This window comes from Anguilla rostrata, chromosome 10 (assembly GCF_018555375.3).
Source record: "Anguilla rostrata isolate EN2019 chromosome 10, ASM1855537v3, whole genome shotgun sequence".
Lineage (NCBI taxonomy): Eukaryota > Metazoa > Chordata > Actinopteri > Anguilliformes > Anguillidae > Anguilla > Anguilla rostrata.
The window spans coordinates 1,105,581-1,128,887 of NC_057942.1; the positions used below are offsets into that span (position 1 = coordinate 1,105,581).

A 23,307-nucleotide genomic window follows, 5' to 3' on the forward strand; every position below is an offset into this window, starting at 1 on the left:
TCCAGTCCCTCACCATACACACACACATTTATACAAAACCACAGGGTACAGAGCTCCAGTCCCTCACCATACACACACACATTTATACAAAACCACAGGGTACAGAGATACAGCCCCTCACCATACACACACACATTTATACAAAACCACAGGGTACAGAGGTCCAGTCCCTCACCATACACACACACATTTATACAAAACCACAGGGTACAGAGATACAGCCCCTCACCATACACACACACATTTATACAAAACCACAGGGTACAGAGGTCCAGTCCCTCACCATACACACACACATTTACACAAAACCACAGGGTACAGAGGTCCAGTCCCTCACCATACACACACACATTTATACAAAACCACAGGGTACAGAGGTCCAGTCCCTCACCATACACACACACATTTACCCAAAACCACAGGGTACAGAGGTCCAGTCCCTCACCATACACACACACATTTATACAAAACCACAGGGTACAGAGGTCCAGTCCCTCACCATACACACACACATTTACATAAGACCACATAAATGAAGACATGATAAACCCTCACCACAGACACATGCTTTACATTTAGCAGACGTATGTGTCTCATGTGTTTAGAGTGACATAGCCAACTTAGATTTCTTCCCCCATCATAGAATCCATTCATACAGTTCAGCTTTCTACCAAAGCAATCGGGTTACACACACACCTTGCTCAAGGGGACAAGGGCAGTGCCCTACCCAGAAATCAAACCTGCAACCTCTTAAGTTTCAAAACCGTCCCACTACATGCACACGCCCTGCTTTCCAGTTGGACAGAATCTGACCAGTCCTGTGACGGGGGGGGGGGGGTTGGGAGGGCAGTGACACATCCCACATCAGGAGGAGATGGGGGGGGTTTCCATTGAAGTAACTGGTGTAATTATATCCCAAAAGCTGACAGAAATAACATCTCGACCGAAGGGCTACTCGTCCCTTCCTGTTTGGGCCAGTACAGAGAAACACAGCAAGCGCAGAATGTCTGACCAATCGGAGGAGGCTGAACCGGCCAATCAGAACGCGTTTGGTCACGGATGAGCCACGCGGTCGTGGATCGATTCTGGACCGGGTCAGAGCGGCTGCAGCCCGTGGCTCCTCAGGCCGACGCTCGATTGGCTACTGTGCTGCGCCCAGGATATGGGAGAGTTCAGACGCTAGTCCTCCCCTGGGTCAGTACAGGTCCCCCCCAACGCCCCCTCTCACAGACCGATACCTGTTACTACCTCAGACTACACTATTGTCCCGAGAACAGTAGCACCCCCGCCCCCCCAAAAAAATCCCCTAGAGCAGGGTAGGGACGGGCGTGACACCATGACCTCTGACCTCCGAATGTGCATCTACCCCTACACTTCCATAACCCCCCCCCACACCCGCCTCCCAGTCTCAGCTTTCTGGAGCAAAGAGTCCATGCCCCCCCCCCGGCTCAGGTTGTGGTTTCTTTTGAGCGTGGGGGGGGGGGGGGGGTTGTCAGGTGACTCACCTGACTCCGCCAGCCTCAGCTCAGCGTCCAGGTAATCGAACACCTCCACTGTGAGCTGGAACCTGAGGGGGGGGGGAACAGATACCCGCTTAGTTACCGTTGGCCGGTCCCTTAACAAAGCAGATCATTACTGTGAAGAGAAAAGAGCCCCCCCACGGCCCCCCCACCCCAACTGCGGGCCAGGACCCCAGGCGGTTCACAAGTCCAGATCCGTAACCAACAACAATTTTTTTTAACCCTTTAGACACACCTGGGATATTCTCACAGATCACTGACACCATGAAAAGAAAGATTATTTCTACTGTGTGGCCATTTTCTGCTGCCAACGTGTTCCACTGATAGTTCATGGTTTTCAAATGGTGCTGGTGAATACAGGTGCACACACTCACACGTTGTTAATATCGGAGCCGGCTGCGCGCTCCAGGACCTCGTCCGAAGCCTCCAGGTTAGGCCGGATTTCGGGATGCTGCGAGAAGAGGAGGCGGTAACATAGCAACGCTGTTTCCAACGGCCGTTATCTGGTTTCCATGCAATTCACCCGTTTATTTACCTTTACAATTTTATCTGTACCACACCTGTTACTCTGTGTTGTCAACACTCCCCATGCACACACCTCCGCTTAAACACACACACGCACGCACACGCACACACTCCTTATAAATACAGTATACAGTTCACAAGTGGCTGCAGGTGAATCGTCTCATTCGTCACCACTGCAGCCAGCGCAGCGCACGTGGCCTCGCCCCTGTTGCCAGGGGAACACTGAGTGAGTGGCAGCTCGGTGCTGGACGGGGCTCGCTACCTTCACGTGGAAGTCCATCTTGGTGCACAGCAGCCTGGTGTAGACGGAGACCAGCTGTCCGTACCGATCGTGGTGGTTACCCTGGAAACGAGCACAGAGAAGCTTCCTTATCCTCCTTTACATCCTGATTTTAAACATTTACCCTCTTAGCACCAGCTAAACCTCACACACATAAACCTCACCTATATAATTACACTCCCTACTAGCACTCATTCAGCTGAACAGTATTTTATAAGCATCACGTTTACCCACTGACTACAGATTCCTGTGTGAGTAACTCCATGCTGTGCACAAAGCACACTATTTTTATCCCCTGCCGTCTGTGTGTGTGTGAGCAGTGATTTGTGCGCTGTTTTTATAATACCATGTCAGGTGACCTTGGTAGGGGCAGAAACGTACCTGACGAATTAAACATGTTCTATTTTCTTCCCTCAGACTGCAGAGTCAAATCTGTCTCCCATGCAGCAGAGAGCAGATTTATTCTGCCTGTGGCCTCAATATGACTGTACAGTGAATGCTTCTGTATGTGACATTACTCTACATTTCATTCACTACGTTACTCACTACTCACTAACTGGCCAATCAAATGATTGAATAGAATGTCGGTGCATGTTCAATTAACCAATCACAGGGCTTCTAAGTGACTGTGTCTGAGGAGGCCCAAGAGCCAATCAGGTTTGTTTCCTCCCTCTGAAGGGGATGAAAATGAAAGATGTTCTTTCAGAACAGACGAGCGGACCCCTGTTCACCTACACTGCCACCATTTTGTCTGTAGTTTACTGATAGGTGTTTTTGAGAGGCACATCGCAGCAGAGCACAGGGAGTGTATTTATGCCCATCCCTGGCCGGTGTGTGTGAATGTAAACCCCTCCTCCACTTTCCCTCTGTAATTTCACATTAGCTCAGACTGGCTCAGTCTCACTAATAAGAGGGATGTGAGACATGACTCACTGAACACAACACTAATATAGGTTCAACACACACTTACCCAGAGTGCACCAGTCTCGGCGATGTTACTCTGGTGCCTCATACAATCCTGCAGGCTCTGGAACGGGAACAGATACAATCACAACCACACAGTGGCATTAAACAAACGTGACTGGACTCAATCATTCAGTCAAGCAGTCATAACTGATCCTATGCAGACGATTAATGTCTGTCTGTTTTCACGTCGGTTGCTTAGAGAAAATCCGCCCTGCTTTAGCCCCTGTTCTGCAGTTCTAAGGTCTGCAGAGGCGGGGCCTGAGTCCTGTGAGTGACAGGTTAGGGTCAGGGTGATTGACAGTCGAGGGGAGGGGCTAGGGTGAGTGACAGGTGAGGGGAGGGTCAGGGTGAGTGACAGGTGAGGGGAGGGTCAGGGTGAGTGACAGGCGAGGGGAGGGTCAGGGTGAGTGACAGGCGGGGGGAGGGGCTTACGTTCTGATGGCCGTCGCGCAGGACCTTGTGCAGCACGTGGCAGAACTTCCAGCTGAGGATGGAGCTGTTGGCCAGCGGGAGCCCCAGGGCGTAGGACCAGAAGGTGAAGGCGCCCTTCTCCCGGTGCGTCCCCAGGATGATCCCTGCAGCCAGTCAAGGAGCCCAAACACAGCCCTGCAGCTCCTTTAGAGTCTCCCACCTCACACTCACACACGCACGCACGTGCACACACACTCACACACACGCACACACACGCACACACACGCACACACACGCACACACACTCACACATGCACCCCGCTGACAAAAATCAAGAAATGTTTCTATGGTAACAGTGATGCCATCGACCAAAGTGTGAAACATCAGCTAAGTAATGAAGTGTGCTATAATTAGACCCAGCTGGCAACTCTCAGGAAATGTGTACAGGGAGGTGGCAGTTAATAAAAATAACACTTAATATAAAAATAACACTTATAAGTATTCTTCCTGCAGGAGATAACACTGCTTAATGAACAGACATGCCTTCATTAACAAACTGCTCTACTTTATAAAATTTAAAAAAGGACTGAATACATTTAACTTAAATCAGTTTAGAAATACGCATCATGGCATCAGATTTAGCAGATGCTCTAATGAAGAGCGGCTGGCAGAGCTATACAGGCAGTTACATCCACAGCTGGGTATTTACTGATGCACTTCAGGCTGATGTGCTCGAGGACAGGGCCTCAGCTGGGATTCGAACCCACAACAGCAGAGTTACAGGCCCAGTTCCCTAACCACTACACTACACTACCGCCTCCCCAGTAACCGAGGGGTTCAGAGAGGAGCACCTGTCCTGGACTGCACAGTCTGAATGCGTGCCTGCAGAAAACCTGCTTCTGTTTCTGTCTCCTGCTGTGTGTGCATGTTTCTGTGTGTGTGTGTGAGTGTGGGCATGTATTACTATCTTTGTGAGAACCAAATGTCCCCACAAGGATAGAAAGATGAGAAAAATTATGCAAGGTGGGGACCTTTTCTGGTCCCCACAAGTTCGAGAGGCTGTTTTAGGGTTAGGAAAAGGATACTGCGAGCATGTTTCTCCTTCACTGGCGTCTCACTGGAGGTTATGGCCTTACTTATACTGCTGAGCTGAGAGAGAGACAGAGGGAAGGAGGGAAGAGAGAGAGGGGAAGAGAGACAGACAGAGGGAAGGAGGGAAGAGAGAGAGGGGAGGGGGGAGAGGGTGGGAAGAGAGAGAGGAGGAGGGGAGAGAGGGGGAGAAAGGGAGAGAGATGGGAGAACAGCAGTTATACTTCAAAAACAACACTTTTTAAAAAAAGATTACAGATGAAAGTTCCTAACACAATTTTCTCTAAATGCTGAGGGGGTGTGGCTCTAATCAGGTGACCTGGGTCACATGCTGGTATTGGTGCAGACAGGAGCACCACTGGAAGGGACAGACTGACTGCCCTGGGGTCTGGTTTCCATTCGCAAGCACAAACAGGGCAGGTACAGTCTGACCCTGGTGCATTATGGGCGGGGCAGGGCAAACAAGAGCACTTCATACTGCACAGCACTTCCCTTTGTGTGTGCCTCCACAGTCTCATACACACACACACTCACTCTCACACACACACACACACACACACACACACACACACACACACTCACACACTCACACACTCACACACTCACACACACACACACACACACACACACACACACACGCACCCTCAGACGGGCGGGTCTGGCTCTGAAAGATGACCTCACACTGTGTGCTCTAGATTCCAGAAGGAACGTCCTCAGATGTAACAGGCGGCCCGAGCCGCTCGCCCGCGAACGCGGACGTGAACCCGTCGACCCGGGAAAAACCAATATTTACAGCGAGGAGAGCGGGCGGCACTGCCAGGAAGAGCGACCCGCGCCAACTTCCCAGAACTATCCCCAACATCCGCGCGGGACACAGGCAGAAACATCCGGAAAGCGTGCGCTAACATCCACGCGGGACGCGGCCCGAAAGGAAACGGGGCGGCAAAACCCCAGCCAGGTTCCCATCGCCATTACAGAAAAAGGGGCGATGGATTTCGTTTTCACCTTTAAAAAAAAACCCAGAGGCGAGCAGGATGATGAAACCAACACTTCTGAATGAGTAATGAGTTAGCGATACCGAGAGCTCCGGGCTCTGGGTCTCTCCTGGCCCAGGGACAGCCCAGGGACAGCCCAGGGACAGCCAGGGACAGCCCAGGGACAGCCAGGGACAGCCCAGGGACAGCCAGGGACAGCCCAGGGACAGCCCAGGGACAGCCCAGGGACAGCCAGGGACAGCCAGGGACAGCCCAGGAACAGCCAGGGACAGCCCAGGGACAGCCAGGGACAGCCCAGGGACAGCCCAGGGACAGCCCAGGGACAGCCCAGGGACAGCCAGGGAGAGCCCAGGGACAGCCCAGGGACAGCCAGGGTGAGTGTGCCCCCCCCCCGCCCCGCCCCCACCCCGTTAAAGACAGCTGTTAAAGAGCAGATGCTGACTTTCGCTGGACAGTAAAAGGGAAGTTGATGAGGTAACAGGTTATTTTGGCGGTCGGTGGTTTATGGGCGTGCTGCGTTCGGGCCCGTGACACGCTGAGATAGCGCCTGAGACTCCCCACATTTACACCGCCAACACCGCCAATCATCTCAGCATTAATAAAAGCGATCATTACGTTACATTACAGGCATTTGGCAGACGCTCTTATCCAGAGCGACGTACAACAAAGTGCATGACCATAACCAGGAACAAGTGTGTCGAAAACCCTAGAGAGAAGTACCATTCCAAGTGCAGGGAATGACCCCTTAGTTTAACTTGGACCCCGCAGGTTAATCTGATCAACACAAACAAAAGATCACACAACCAGGACAGGGGAATTCAGCCATACTGCGAACACGCCTTAAAACAGCCTGCTTGTCAAATCGACTATAATTAATGTGATATGAGCAGGCAAGGGGAGAGAGAGAGAGAGAGGGAGGGGGAGGGGGAGGGAGAGAGAGGGGGAGAGGGAGGGAGAGAAAGAGGATCTGAAAGTTTAAGGCAGTCAGAAGTCCATTCTGGCAGGGCAGCCGATTCCTGACTGAAATTAATTATTCATGAGGTACTGAGGAGGAGGAGCCTAAATCCCCTGCAGCCTGTATGCTGCAGACGTGTGCATGTGCACAGGGGCAGGAAGGCAGCAGTATTAACAGCAGGGGAAAATAAGAAACCGCTTATCATCGAATATCACAGACACACATAATCACACTACACACGAGGACCAAACATCACACACACACACACACACACACACACACACACACACACACAAATTACACTCTGCACACACGAGGACTAAACATCACACACACACACACACACACACACACATAATTACACTCTGCACACACGAGGACCAAACATCACACACACAGACACACATAATCACACTACACACATGAGGACCAAACATCACACACACATAATTACACACTGCACACACAAGGACCAAAAATCACACACACACACACACATAATAACACGCTGCACACACAACGACCAAACATCACACACACACCTAATTACACTCTGCACACACAAGGACCAAACATCACACACACAACATTTAGAGACACCGCACAGCCTAATTACACACTGAACACAGCAGGAAAACATAACATAACACAATGACGAAAACAGGCCATTCGGCCCAACAGTGCTCGCCATTTTCCTGACTAAATTCGTGCTCCGATTACCTAGAGACTAGATAGAATCTGACACCCTATGAAGCCCGGTCTAAAAAGGCAGCGCAGTGCCACGGGCAGCAGTCGCGGTACGCGGCTGACCGTAGAGAGCAGCGCAGACGGTGTCGTGCACTTCCTGGGAAACCTCCCCAGATCTGCAGCTCCTCTGCAGCTACAGGCTGTGTCAACAGGACACAACAAGGTCAACTACAAATTTTTGAAATATTTAATCCCTTTTTTCCCCTATTTTATCCCTTTAGGCACCAGTACAATTCCTGCATTTCTGCAATATTTCAAAAACCTCTACATTCAGCAAAACTCAGAACAGGGGCAACTGCTAACGCTAGTGTCAGACTGTAACGCTAACGGCTAGTGCGCAGCACTTGCTAACGCTTAACTGTAGCTAAGCTAGTGCAGCACTGTAACGCTAACGGGCTAGTGCGCAGCACTGTAACGCTAACGGGCTAGTGTGCAGCACTGTAACGCTAACGGGCTAGTGCGCAGCACTGTAACGCTAACGGGCTAGTGCGCAGCACTGTAACGCTAACGGGCTAGTGTGCAGAACTGTAACGCTAACGGGCTAGTGCGCAGCACTGTACGCTAAGACTAGTGTGAAACGTAGCTGGGCTAGCAGAACTGCTATCGCTCAGACGAAGGACATGTGACAAGCAGAGGCAGGCTATCGCAGATAGCGTGTATCCAAAACACAGACGTTAGCGGTTATCCTGCAGCGCAAGCCTGGCGTTGATGCCGAGACGATGTGGCGTGGGTGAGGTTTAAAGGGATTGTTTGGCGCCTCCGAGCTCTGAGAGCAGACCGGAGAACGGGCCAGCAGTCTGCCAGCCAGGCGCTAACGTGCTAACGTGCTGGAGCTTTGGGGGGGGTTTGGGGGGGGGGGGCGTTGGCAGCAGAATGTGACACCGCCACCCCCCACCCCTTGCCAGCCTGACTGACTGACAGGTATCTCACGCCATGGAGAGCACCATCTGTGGACTAATTAAAAAACACTTTCATCTTTTTCCAAATACTTGGCTCACTATTTCTGTATGAATTAAACCTGGGACCAGACAGTCACACACAGTGGAAGAGTAAACAGGCCCCACAGAGAAACAAAGGTGTTAAAAAAAACATTGAAGTCTGTGAACTTCATCATTCTGCACATTCAGAAAGAGAGGAGAGGCACGGCTGTAGGGATTAAAGATCAAAAGCCACACCCTATATATATATATGTCAACAGCACCTTTATCTGGTGCTACATTGTCCCTGAAAAGGCTGCCACAGAACTGGCTGTGTATAGTGTTACCAGGCAGAGAAAGGACATTCCTGCACCTGATCCAGTTGGGATCCAATATCCATTATCCTTTCATTCTGTATAAGCATATCTCTGTCTGCTGCTACATCCATTATCCTCTCATTCTCTATAAGATCATCTGTTCCCTGAGCTTCAAGCCCAGATCTGTAACCATTAAACTAATCGCAGTGTATGAGGTCCAAAGGGTCTGGAAATAGGTCTTTAGCCTGTGAACTCATTGGTTCATTGTCTCTATAATAAAGAAGCCAAGACCAGCCAATCTTATTTATATATTAGTAAAACATCTAGATCCACCTGTCTGGAGAAAGGTATGTGTTCTGTGTTAACCAATAAGAGTGGCTGAACATTCAGGGGAATAGCGGCATTTCATTTCCAGTTACCCCCCCTCCCCCCACAGAGATGAGAATTTTTGACTTTTGGCTCCCCATGCTGAACCCCCCCCCCCCCCACAGCCCTGAGAGGAACCCCCACTCAAACCCGGGGGAGCACAGTCCGTGCTAAGCCCCCCCCGCCCCCCACCTTCCCCTCCGCCTCGAGAACAGAACAGAACAGCTCTGCAGGAAAACAAGGCGACGTCTCCACTGCCCAATCCCAAAGGAGAGATCGGCGTGATGGACAGGTGGGCCACACCTCTTGGCGGCTGGGAGTCACGGCAACACAGCTGCAGCTCTCGCACTCCAAGTCTTTGCATCATGCTACATCTAATTCCAGTACTCACTCCCTCTCACTCTCTCTCTCTCTCACACTCTCACTCTCTCACGCTCTCTCACGCTCTCTCACGCTCTCTCACACTCTCTCACACTCTCTCACACTCTCTCACACTCTCTCACACTCTCACTCTCTCTCACTCTCTCTCACTCTCTCTCACTCTCACTCTCTCTCACGCTCTCTCACGCTCTCTCACGCTCTCTCACGCTCTCTCACTCTCTCTCACTCTCTCTCACTCTCTCTCACTCTCTCTCACTCTCTCTCACTCACACACACCAGCCAGTGCGGATCAGGGGGGCGGAAACGGTTCCATCAGCGCGTCGCCAAAAACCTAAACAGGCGCACAAAGTGGTGAATCTGTCTCTGTGAGCGTGAGGGAACCCCCACAGGACCAGACCCAGCCCCCCTGCTGCCTTGCACGCTCTGATTGGACCAGACCCAGCCCCCCTGCTGCCTCGCATGCTCTGATTGGACCAGACCCAGGCCACCCTGCTGCCTCGCACGCTCTGATTGGACCAGACCCAGCCCCCCTGCTGCCTCGCACGCTCTGATTGGACCAGACCCAGGCCACCCTGCTTCCTCGCACGCTCTGATTGGACCAGACCCAGGCCCCCCTGCTGCCTCGCACGCTCTGATTGGACCAGACCCAGCCACCCTGCTGCCTCGCACGCTCTGATTGGACCAGACCCAGGCCACCCTGCTGCCTCGCACGCTCTGATTGGATGCAGCAGATGGCTGAAAGAGGAAATGAGGAGCTGGCAGAGGCCCTTCCAGCTCATTATGAGAGGAGTGTGCAGCGTGGAGGCCGCAGCGAGGACTGGACCGGCAGACACTACAGCGACAAACTTCCCACAATCCCCTGCAGGACAGGCCATCGCGGGCGGCTGGTCACAGGGGATAATGACTCCTGAACCCACTCCCACACAGTCACACACACGCACATATATACACACATACACTGACACACACACACACATACATACATACGCACACACATATCCACACATATCCACACATACCCACACATACCCACACATACCCACACACACACACACTGCTCTCACACTCACACACAGTCACACACACGCACATATATACACACACACGCATACTCCCGTACTGCTCTCCCTCACACACACACACACACACACACATACATACGCACACACGTATCCACACATACCCACACACACACACACTGCTCTCACACTCACACACACACATATACATACTCGCACCTGCACTCGGACATGCACACACGCGTGCACACACACACCTCAGGGAGAGGGTAAGGCAAGGTTGTACAAGTATCTGGCGTGTCCCCGCCCCCACTACAGAAAGACTGCAGTAATATGGGGGGTGGGGGGGGCACACAGAGGGCCCAGTGTGGACTCCCAGCAGCCCCTCTGACACAGCGCTGTGCTCTAGTTAATGAAGCACTAGGCCAGCAGAGCAGCGCTAGCCCCACTTCATTAAGGGGGGGGGGGAAGGGGCCCTGGGACAATGGGGGGGTTTGTGGGGGTGGGGATGGGTTGGGGGGAGGGGCAGACGGGTAGGCGGGTGGCCACACTGGCATGCAGAGCCTGACACTGCCAACACTGGCAGATGGTACTGGGCATCTATAATACATTCAGACAGCAGGGGTCTATAAAGCGGGGGGGGGGGGGGGCAAGAGCAAGAGAAAGAAAGAGGAATGAGAGAAAGAATGAGAGACTGAGAGAGAAACAGAATAGTAGAGAAAGAGGGTAAGAAGGCAAGATACAGTTAAAAGTGAGAAAGAGAGAGAGAAAGAGAGAGAGTGAGAGAGACAGAGAGAGAGAGAGAGAGAGAGAGTGTAAAAAGACAGGAAGCCTTACAGCAGACAGACCCTTCCAGCCCTGTTGCACACCGACTCAAACAGCGGCCTGATTTATTCAAACATAAATACAGGGTACAGAGAGGGAGAGAGAGCTCCAAAATCACACACACATACACACACACACGCACGCACACATGCACTCACACGCACGTACGCACGCACCACACCGCACGCACGCACGCACGCACGCGCACACACACACACACACACACACACGCACACACACGCACACACGCACACACATCACACACACACACACACACACACCACACCACACACACACACACACACACGCACACACGCACACGCACACGCACACGCACACGCACACGCACACGCACACGCACACACCACATCACTCACACACGCACCCACACACGCACGCCACTCACGCTCACCCACCGCCACACTCACTCACACCACACACACACACACACACACACACACACACACACACACACACACTCCAGCTGTGCTGTTTAATCCGGGGGCCAGCGGGACGGTCCCAGCAGTGGGCGGCGGTAAGCGTGTCAGCAGGAGCATCCGGCCCTTAAACCAGAGTGTCAGCGGCGTTACCCTCAATCAGCGCCTCACGGGACAGAGAGACCCCTCAGCGCTAATCCCCACATGGGACAGCCCCACACCCCTGCCCTCCTTAACCCCGTCCCGGCCCCTCGGCCCGGGGACCTGGTGCTGCGACACAGCCTAGCCTGCTGGCTACACAGATGCTAGCTCCAGCGTGGCCCCGTGCGCCCCCCCCCACCCACAGCCCCCCCCCCCCCGCTATAAGCCCAGCTCAGACACCGCTGCAGCCGCGGAGGTCAGGCTGGAGTCCGTGTCTGAGACTGTTAAAATGCGGCCATTGATTTTCCAGGGAGTGCATATAAACCTCTCTGGGTCTTCTTCAGGCCCATCGTCAGCAGGGGGCGGTTCTGCGGCCGCTGATGGGAAGGCCCTTGGAGGCCCTAATATGAGCTCGCCCTCAGTCATTCCCCTCCAAAGGGATAATGACACTCTTGTAACCAAATCCCCATCCCACCCCCCCACCCCCACTTCCTCTTCCTGTAGATGTCTGGTTTCCATGGAGACACATCTCCTGTTAATTGGTACTGTGGCACCCTCGTTATCTCACCAGTGACTGGGGACTGACACAGGACCTCCACACACACACGCACGCACACACACACACATACATACACACACACACACATTCATGCGGCGCAAACACACACACACGCATCCATGCGTACGCACACACACACATATACACACACACACATGCATGCGCGCGCAAACACACACACACATGCATGCGGCACAAACACACACACACGCATCCATGCGTACGCACAGACACAGGCACAGGCACAGGCACAGGCACAGGCACAGGCACAGGCACAGGCACAGGCACAGGCACAGGCACACACACACACACACACAAGCATAAGCAAAAAACCAGGGACTTTTAGAGCATTTCAACACAGATGTACAAGTATTATAGCAGACGGTTAAAATGTTACGGCTTGTCAGTGCCATTTGAAGAGAGAGAGAGAGAGAGAAACAGAGACGAGAGAGAGAGAGAGAGAGAGATGGTTGCCATGGTGACTGTGTACACTTCTCCACCCTCATGAACAGAGGAATTTGGAGGGAGGACCTGCTTGTGTAAACAGCTGGGATAACGCGGGACAGCAGCGCTCACCCACAGGAACCTGGGGAATAAACGCTCACACAAAACAACTCCAGTGACATGGGGGGGGGGGGGGGTCCTAACTGCTTATAGGAACATTTTTCATTACCTGAAGCCGCCCAGTTCACAAAAACAAATCTGTGATCTGATCTGTCCAGCGCACATTTCTTACAATATCCTAAATATGTAACTACATTAAAATGAAATGGGGGGAAAACAGTGGTGAGAACTAGGATAATTATATATCTAGCATAATTATAATTAACAATACTGCTTATCAGCTCCTTGTTCCTCTCACTAACTGTGCTAGGTCACTGTGTCAGTAAAAGCAATGTCAGTGACACATCCTCATGTATCCAAGCAAACACACAAGAACTTGTCAGACCAGTCCCTAACGCAGAGGGACAGCGTCCGTCCGCTCTTACCCTAGATCCATGAGAGCGCTTTGTTATGGGTGTATGGGGATGGGGGGCTGCTTGGGCAGGCCCATACGGCCACACAAAGGCATGAGAATATGGTGAGACCTGCATGGGGATTCATAACCGCTGATATGGAATCACCGCTCTCCTCCATGTGTCAGGTTGCTGAGTTACTGTCACAGCTAGGCAACAGCAAACGAGATGGGGGGGGGGGGGGGTTGAAGGAAGCAGTGGCTTCCTTCGCTAGCATCAGAGGAGGCTAGCGCTAGCCTTCGTCCTCAGACTGCTGGAGGCACGTTAGCATCAGAGGAGCCTAGGCTAGCCTTCACCCTCAGACTGCTGGAGGCACGTTAGCATCAGAGGAGGCTAGCGCTAGCCTTCGTCCTCAGACTGCTGAGGCACGTAGCACAAGAGCCTAGGCTAGCCTTCACCCTCAGACTGCTGGAGGCACGTTAGCATCAGAGGAGGCTAGCGCTAGCCTTCGTCCTCAGACTGCTGGAGGCACGTTAGCATCAGAGGAGCCTAGGCTAGCCTTAGTGTAGAAATCTACTCAGTTAACCACCGCAGTTTGGGTACACACACACAGCTGCAAGCTCAGCCCTCCTTGGGATGAATGGAGTCACACACCCCGTTACAGCAAACACCGCACACTGCACTTCCTGCAACTGGCAAAACCGCTTAACTCGAAACTTTCTCTAAGCTTCTCCGCAACATTTAAAGCAGGGCTGCCCAGCCCCTGTTCTTGGAGATCAACCGTCCTGCAGGTTTTCATCCCACCCCCAATTCAGCACACCTGATTCCGCAAATTAGCAGCTCAATGACATCTCTGGCTGTTGAGTGAGGTGTGCTTTATTTGGGTTGGAGTGGCAGCCTACAGGATGGTAGACCTCCAGGAACAGGGTTGGGCAGCCCTGCTTTACAGTAAAGCTGCATCACGGAAATGGCGCTCTGACGTCGCAGGCTGGTTTCGGGGAGAGGGCGCAGGCGCTCGGCGGGAACAGGGGAGGGAAACAAAGGCCGCCAGGCAGCAGGAGTCAATCTGCGGGGACACTGCCGGGACACTGCGGGACACTGCGGGACACTGCGGGGACACTGCGGGGACACTGCGGGGACACCGCTCGCGGGACACTGCCGGGACACTGCGGGGACACTGCGGGACACTGCGGGACACTGCGGGACACTGCCGGGACACTGCGGGACACGCGGACACGCGGGACCTCGGGACACTGCCGGGACACTGTGGGGACACTGCGGGAACACTGCGGGACACTGCCGGGGCACTGCGGGGACACTGCGGGGACACTGCGGGGACACTTCCCCTGACGCTCACAGCTCAGGTGCTGCAAAGACTCAGAAACAGAATGTTTATTTGAGCTCTTCCTGATAAAAAGCAGGTCGGCGGAGAGACGTGCTTTATTTAGCCTGAGGTCCACAGCCACCCTAGGCGATCAGCGCTCGAGCTGGGAAACAGAACCGAAACACAGGAGCACACTGACCCAAACAGACCTCTGACCCAAACAGACCTCTGTCAAAACCGCCAGACTGAGTGTACAGGGCTTCCCTGAAATTAGCCTCTGCTGCTAAGAGACGATAAAACGCAAACAACACTGAGTGTAGTCAGATATTCCCCTCCAGGGAACTCTCACTAGGTACAGTAGAGGTGCAGTAAGAAACAATTCCCCCAAATGTACCCTAAAAGGTACAATAAAATTCTTAAGGTACTAGTAAATGTCTATATTTCACAAGCAAATTTTTTTTTTTATACCTATAGGAGACCACCCCAGTGATAAGTGTTGTAGCTTTTTCGGCACTTTTTCCTTATTTTTTTCCTGAGAGCATGAAATGGATGACATTTTGCTCATTACAAGCATCATCAAACCAGACATGACAGACACTACCCTACTTGAGAAGACACTTCCATCTGAAGGAGACAGGGCCTAATGGTGGGCTCGCTTAGATATATGAGCACCAGAATTTCCTGAAAGGTCTGTGTTCTATTTATATCATTGAGGATGAGAAAGCTATTGGGAATTCTGTAATGAAAAATGATCAGTTGCTTCCCTAATAAAATTCTATGTCTGGGATTTACCTCTGGGCAAAAAAAGATGAAATTTAAAACAGACTAAAACCTGGAGCAGGTGATGTTTTCAATGTTCAAGGTCTTACAAAGTTATTACATTATCCAAATTCCCGAGATCTGCAGATCTCTGCGTGCAGCAATACAAGTCCCTCCTATTACTGGTTACCAGCCACCCGTGGTACCTGGCCTGTAATTTAACTATCAAGGAGGCTTGTGCTTTGCGATACAATGAACAACACTACTGTTTCAAGACTGTCATGGTGGTTAACTTGTAGACGTTGACGTTACGTTGGATCTCAAAAAGTTGTGCACAAAAGTTGTCTAACCATGAATCCATGATGCGCTGATAACTCTCAAAAGGGACACGCAAGCACAAACGTGTCGGGCTGAATGTGTACAAAAAGCGAAGTCATGAACCGTAAGCCCCCTTTTCTGTGATCGCTTCACACCTGAGTGAACAGGAAACGCGGAACCACAACACAAACATGGGGAAATTATGATCCCACGGTACAAAAATGCTGACAATAAAATTGTATTTAGGTTATGTGTGCAATTCATCACAATTAGCCTAACCGTCTGTGTTACAAAAGCACAATCCTGAAAGTTGCAAGGTCTTTTGTTTATGCAATAAGTAGGAACCACGCAATATTGATGAGACAAAGATGTGCATCTTCCTCGGTCTTAGATTAGCACGTTAGGCTAGCTACAGAAATAGCATAACCACTACGTGCTCGATTGTGATTAGAAATAGCATATTCTCATTTCGCTACGACGTGTTATTTATTATATGCATGCCGTTTCCTAAACAAAGTGTCATTGCGTTCTTTTGGCCTTGTCAAATATGTGCATCCATTTTTTACGAGTAGGCTATTCAAAGACGATCAGTTGTCTACGCTTTGGAAAATGTACGTCATATGGTTCTGCCTTTAAGACTTTAACACCTAAATGATTATTTAGACACAAATCTGCTGCGTTTTGATTTATTCACCTGTATTAGCATTACTTGTAATTTCTGTGGATACAAATTGAGTTGTAAGAATTGTGACACTGCACCATAGGTTAAGAGTCATTGGTCCGCGTCCTACGGTGGTAAGACAACATTTCAAAATAATTAGAAATATAATTTTGTATAGCCGAAGAAAGGTGGGCTGCATTCCGGCTTGTCACGTGTGGCTTTTTCCATTACCGGCTACACAGGTTTGCCGATTCAATGGAAGAGGGTCGAGTAGGCTAAATAAAATTTATTTTAAAACACATATAGCATACGCCAGTAGACTGCAGTAGGCTAATGCATAGGCATTGTAAAACCATATCCACTGACAAGCCCCTGCTGTTACAGCGCGCAGTCATTTTCTCAAAACATTCAGCCGAGCAACGGGCTCCCAAAGGATTTTCAACAAACGCTACAGCCGCGTATGCTGCCCTTACTTACCAAATTCTCGCTAGTTTTCGATCAATACGCGGACGGGCAACTATGTAATATCCGCACTGAAATTCCTTTTGAAACGGCTCTCCGTTCGAATAAGCGAGAGCAGCGAAATGCGACGGAAAACAAAATGCACCCGTTTTAAAAGCGATCAAATCAAATTCCGCACATCTTAATACATTTGTTTTACCTGCTGCTTGTCAAAGTGTTCTCTCTCTGCCCCCAAATTGGTTTCGGTCCTTTTGCTTTTCACCTTTGAAGGCACCTGTCGTATGGTATTCATCCTCCAGTTTGTGCGCTCGGTGAAATCTTCGATGTGTCCGTAGATATATTTTTAAAAATGATATGAAACGGATAACCTTCCTTTTAAAAAAAGCAGAAGCTCTGCCGAACGCAGTCTCGCGGCGAGGCGTTTGGAACAGCTCGCGCCGCCCGGGTCGTTCTTGTCTGGACCAGCTCGCTGGGAAAGCGCTGCACTCAGAAAGCGAGCGGCACTGGCTGAGCGAAGCTAAATGAATGCAGCATGACGGGAGAAGGGAAGAAAGCGCGCTGTGTGAGTGTTTGCAATACGTGGAGCGCTGCACCGCAGTAGCTGAGGGGGAAGACGGAGGGAGGGAAGAAAGCGACAGCGAGATCTACACCGCTGTTTTGAATGAATGTAAACGCAAATCGGGCTTTCAAAGCAAATATTGGGCTGTTGCTTTGATGCATTCTGAACCAAAGAGAGAGATTTTCAAATTTGGCTAGTGCACCTTTTACAGAAACTTATTTGTGTGTAAATGTGTATATGTACATGTTTATACAAAACAGAGATAGATACCTATATACATAGCCTATATTTGCCTGGAAAATTATGCTTATTTAATTTTATATGCATCTCTAAAATGCTGAAAAATGTGAATACTGTAATATTCATGTTGTAAATATCTGTAAATTCTTAAATGCACAATGAAAGACTTTGTGAAGAAATAATTCACCTCTCTCGAGTCGGCACTAGGCCTGTCTTTGCTTAGCAGAAAATGACCACCACTTGGCAGGAAAAATGAAAGGAATTGAATTCTGTCATCATTATATACAGCCAATATAAGCATGATCAAATCGGACACAACACCTGTCTCTAATGTCAAATCGTACATTTGGAATTAAACATCCAAACATGTCTTTAAAGGAAGACAGTGAATTATGTTTTCAATGTAAGTTGGCATCGCCATCGTGAGCATGACTTCAGTGGAGCTCCAGGGAGCCCAATGCAACAAAGCACCATTCATGCGGAGTTTAACTTCTCAACGGGGATGTTGAATAGCTTCTATACTCCAGGGGGCTGCATTGCTCTGACCAACACAGACAAATTCTGAAAGTCAGACCCCAGGGATGTGCAAGGACAGAACAGTAGGCCAGGACAGAACATCTAACGCACCAAATATTTGCAGTTTCTACTTATTTTCACAAGGTGTTTCACATGATGTCTAGAAAAAGACTAATGACTTCACACTTCTCGATAAGATGAGATCATTTCCTCTGGAGCTATGACTGCGGTTCACTGCGATCTTTATCTTCTATCTATGATCATGTTTATCTGCTGTATAAACATGATCAACATGAAAAGCATTTATTAACACCAACGCCTAGTTCATTTGGCTTTGATGTAGTATTTTGTGCGCTAAAAGGTTTTGCACATGCTTAAAGATCTTAGTAAACCAGGCCCTAAATGCCCACTCATCTGTACAACGCGAGCTCAACTTGCAGGCGGGAGAGTTATGAGAAGGGGCGTGGTCTGAAGGACAGCAGAAGCTTCTCCGCGCTCTTCCACACCAACAGCAGGGGTTCCAGCAGTGGGCAGGGACACGTGCGATCGGACATTCCTACCTGGGAGAAAAACAGCCTCCCTGTGCGTCTTCCACTGTCCAGTCAAGTGCGAGTCCTCATTGCAGAGACCTGCAGTGCTGTGTATCGACAGCAGTTCTGGAGTCGTGGGTGGTTGGGGATGTTGGGGTGGGCCTTGAGATACACCTGACAAAAACGACTTGTTGCATGTTTCATTTCCTGTTTGCAGGGCGGCAGTGTAGCTTTACTGGGTAAGGAACGGGGCTTGTAACCGAAAGGTCATAGGTTCGTGGGTAGGACACTGCCATTGTACACTGAGCAGGGTACTTAACCTGAATTGCTTCAGTATATATCCAGCTGTATAAATGGATACAATGTAAAATGCTGTGTAAAAGTTGTGTAAGTCGCTCTGAAGTCTGCTAAATGCCTGTAATGTAATGTAATGTAATGTAATGTAATTCATTTGCACCAGGGAAGCTAAACGGCTCACTCATTACACGTGCTGGACTAGCTCCAGTGTACATGCAGGCATTCTGAAACATGCTGAAGCATTTATATTCCACATCTGAAATTATGTCTTGCTATATTTTTTTAACGGGCAGGTCACACAAGATGTAACTGGGTCACGGCATCAGAAGGTTTGGGAACAACTAATGCAGATGGCCGAGAGAATCAGACCCATGTGTTTTTGAAAAGACACTTTTAAAATGTAATCTGTGATTATGGTGAATAATATCTACATTGTATGCCAGTTTATGGTCAATGTGACTATGTTTCCTAAAGCAATAACACTAGCTTTGGCTGGCACAGAATATTTCTGTCTCTAAAATGGACCCTCCTCATTGTTTGATGATTCTTAGCTACATAAAATAGAATAAACATAACACAGGGATTTACTTTAATGTATTAGAGGTAAAAATATCTGCCAAATCTATTTTTGTCAGCATGAAAATACATTTAAAAGCAATGACTGAATATTGGAACATGCGTTTGCAGAAACCTCAGTCTAGTTCTAGGTCAATAGGATTAAATCAGGGAATCTCAATATTAGAATATGAAGCAATTTGGATTAAAATAGAATGTCACATTTCTGTGGGATTAAGAGAGGGAAGATGAGGTTTAGGTTTTTTTTCCCCCACAGTAGATCCTGTACGTATTGTATTGTGAAATGAAATCTCAGGGGTACCTGAAGTTCTGAAAATTCAGTACTGACCTGTGCCTTGCAAAAAGACTCAATGATAAACTGAAAAAAAATGATGAACTGTAAAGTAGATTAATAACAAAGAGGCATTATAATAAGGAGCTTACAGAGATTAGGATACCAGATTGATGCAAGGAAGCAAAGACAAGATTTCACTTTGACAGGGAGAAGACAGGGATACACACTATCATCCATTGTGAAACACACGCATGCACACACACACACGCGCGCGCACACACACTCACGCACACACACTCACACACACAGACACACAACCACTATATCAGGACACTGATATTTAACTCCATACCCCCAACATGCTGAAATTTGACCTTGAGGAATAGAGTCACAAGCGCGTGTTTTTTGGGGGTGTGGCATGAAGAGATTTGTCAGCGCGGGTTATTTTCTGTGTTTACTGGACTCTCAGTTAACCCCTGGCGCCGGCCCTGGTACTCCAGCAAGCCTGCAGATGTGCTGAGAGACAACGAGCTGGAGGGGGAGGAGCCTGGGACCAGGCCTGTGTCCCTTTAGCCGTTAGCACTGCTAAGCACCTGCTGGGTCTGGTGGTAATGTGTTAGCATAGCTAAGTACCTACTGGGTCTGGTGGTAATGTGTTAGCATAGCTAAGTACCTACTGGGTCTGGTGGTGGGTTAGCATAGCTAAGTAATTACTGGGTCTGGTGGTAATGTGTTAGCATAGCTAAGTAATTACTGGGTGTGGTGGTGGGTTAGCATAGCTAAGCACTTACTGGGTCTGGTTTTGTATCTTTTGCTTTCACTGAAACCCAATGGTAATAAGGGGCGGATAACAGGCCTTTCACTGCTGAGAGATATGATTGGTTGATCTTGGTCTTCAAAGAAGAAAAAAAAGTTTTTACAGAGCTTTTGAGCAACCTAAATTCAACCGACACAACAAAACTCTGCCTGCTGATTGGTTGGACAGGCCTCTCCTTGGCCTAACAGAACAGACCACTTTGGTCTGTGGCTCATGTCTCTGGTTCAGGCATGTATGGTGTCTCTCGCTCGCTTGTCTGAGAGGGTCAAGCCTGACTCGGCAAAGACACAATGTCACAGGCCGCCCCAAGCCCGTGGAGCCTGGATAGCTTTCCCTGCCCAGAGACAGCTCTCGCCAGGAATGCCCCGCTGGCTGGGTAGCACGCCTGATTTGACTGGAGATTTTAACGGATGACAACCCCCAGAGGGTCAGCACAAAGGAATTTGTTTGTGTGGAGCGACTGAAGAGGGAAATGTGCGGCATTACCTACCCTGGGGATCTTTCATTTGCATGATTCCGTCAGAGAAGATGTACTTCCTGTCCCGAGTCACCTGACTTTGTGGGTGTGGCCTCCCCTTGGCTGCAGATCCAATCTGGAACTCTCCAGGTCCAGCCATAGGTTACTCCTGGCACAGGCAGCCAATCCAAACACAGACAGACACAGAGACAGATGACAGATGACAGAGAAGCTCTTCAATGTTAGGATTTTGAAAGTTGTGTAGTGTACACAACGTATTACTCAATTACATTAATTACATGTCTATAAAACTGATCTGTCAAAAACGAAACACTACAAGTAATGGGTATGCAAACTACACTGCACTGTGAAATGACTATGCAGTGGGAGGTTACATTCTCAGTTGAGAACCTGCATGTACTGTTAAAGTACAGAAGAAAGACACTTCACCCAATTTGCTTCGATTAATATTTTCCTTTCAGCCATTTTAGCTGTGATAGACCCCTCCATGCCTGGAGCAGGTTGGTTCCTGGTTCCTTTTTTTTTCTTTTTTTTGCAGAGTAAACACCGGATTGCCGAACTTTGGCCCAGGGCAGCCGCCTTGCGCTAACAGCAGCTGCAGTGATACTGTTTAATAAAGACACCCATCTATCCATCCATCCCTCTATCCATCTATCCATCTCTCTATCCATCCATCCATCCATCCCTGTGCCTGGATTGGGACTCACTGGGGGGGGGGGGGCTAAAATATTGGCTTGGTTACGCAGAACTTGAATCACACCAATGGTGAAAAAAAGAGGGAAGGCTTGTATACTCTGGTCCATCTAAAGGAGGACATTTCCAGACCCCAGGATAAAACAGATGGGAGTTTGCTCCAAAACAACAAAATTTGCTAAGTGGGCCTATTCTGGCCAGAGGGGAAAGGAAATGGGAACAGAGGAATGATCATGCCCACTCCAATGCATAGTGGTGCAGAGTTTTTGTGTGAGTGCGCACAAGTGTGTACTATTTGCAGGTGGATGTGGCTGTCTTGTGTCACTCTCAGAAGTTTTTTTTGACCAATCGTTCTTGCCCTAATCCTACTGCTTCAGTGCATGGCACTGACAGTACCTGTAAAGCAACTCAGTGGAACACTTGTGACAGGATCTTCAGCTCCTGATGCTGAGTGACCAATGGCTGTCCTACCAGCCTGTAGCCAGAACATCCAGAACTCATTTACACACACATGCACACAGGTAATGCCACCAACATCCCCAATCTTCCTGATAATTATCGCCTTAGTCGTCTTCTTTATAAAAAGTACAGTGTAGGTAGTGAAAGCATGGAATTTCAAAGCTTTGCATTAATGAAATACACGCAGAATAAACTCAATGACATACACATAGAATAAACTCAGAAAGCCAAACTTCCCCGGTACTATGGAACACAATGCGCACAGCTGATTAGAAGGGCCGCGTTTTGTCCACAGTCACCCAAGTCAATATCGCATTTGGTGCTAAACATAAGATTTACGTATTTAAACATGAGATGCATTCCGTAAACCACTTCATACATTTTTAAAAAACTTGTGTAACATTGGAAAAGAAGTGACCCTCTAGCGGAAGAGCCACGTAAGACTCCCTTACCCAGATATCACGGGTCAAAATCAGAGACTTGGTTACTGGTGTTCAAATGGCGCCACCGTCTGGATTGTATGAACACACACACACTTTAAGATGGCTCAGAAAAGCTTCAAAGAATCATGTTCTTTATGTTGTTTGAAATGGTAATCACATAATTTCCCCGAAAATTTACTTCGGTCCGTCCGTTTTTATAGTCTACTATCCAAGCTACTTTACTTGCAGTCTAAAATCAATAATACAATCATTAAAAGTTAATATATTACCTTCACACCAAACTTTGACTTACAATCTGCTCGTTAAATGGATGAATTAAGCGCTATTGTATTAATCAAGAGTGAGCAAACAAGCCACCTTCCTTGCGTTTAGACTAAACATCATCTGCGAAATCCTTCACAAGCAGCTAACGTTCACTAACGTCAGACTAAGTAACTTCACATTTCACCGGGTACAGGGCATTGTCAATGCCGGTAACACAAGACAAAACTACAA

At 49.3% G+C, this 23,307-nt stretch overlaps 1 protein-coding gene and 1 long non-coding RNA gene across 2 annotated transcripts in view; both read right to left on the minus strand.

Moving 5' to 3' along the window:
* hip1rb (huntingtin interacting protein 1 related b) overlaps positions 1 to 17,486 on the minus strand; it is a 36,061-nt gene extending 18,575 nt beyond the window's left edge. The window contains exons 1-7 of the mRNA XM_064353312.1: positions 17,130 to 17,486; positions 4,788 to 4,851; positions 3,724 to 3,866; positions 3,296 to 3,352; positions 2,308 to 2,388; positions 1,895 to 1,971; positions 1,506 to 1,567 (exon numbers count right to left, since the gene is read on the minus strand). Coding sequence (XP_064209382.1) covers positions 1,506 to 1,567; positions 1,895 to 1,971; positions 2,308 to 2,388; positions 3,296 to 3,352; positions 3,724 to 3,866; positions 4,788 to 4,851; positions 17,130 to 17,222 — 577 coding nt within the window. The 5' untranslated portion in view covers positions 17,223 to 17,486. The remainder of the gene's footprint in view (positions 1 to 1,505; positions 1,568 to 1,894; positions 1,972 to 2,307; positions 2,389 to 3,295; positions 3,353 to 3,723; positions 3,867 to 4,787; positions 4,852 to 17,129) is intronic.
* Positions 17,487 to 21,842: 4,356 nt separating this feature from the next.
* On the minus strand, positions 21,843 to 23,306 carry LOC135264589 (uncharacterized). Its single transcript, XR_010332746.1, has 3 exons — positions 23,082 to 23,306; positions 22,822 to 22,880; positions 21,843 to 21,923 (listed from the first exon to the last, which is right to left on the minus strand). It is a non-coding gene; the product is annotated as an uncharacterized LOC135264589 (long non-coding RNA).
* Position 23,307: the final 1 nt, after the last annotated feature.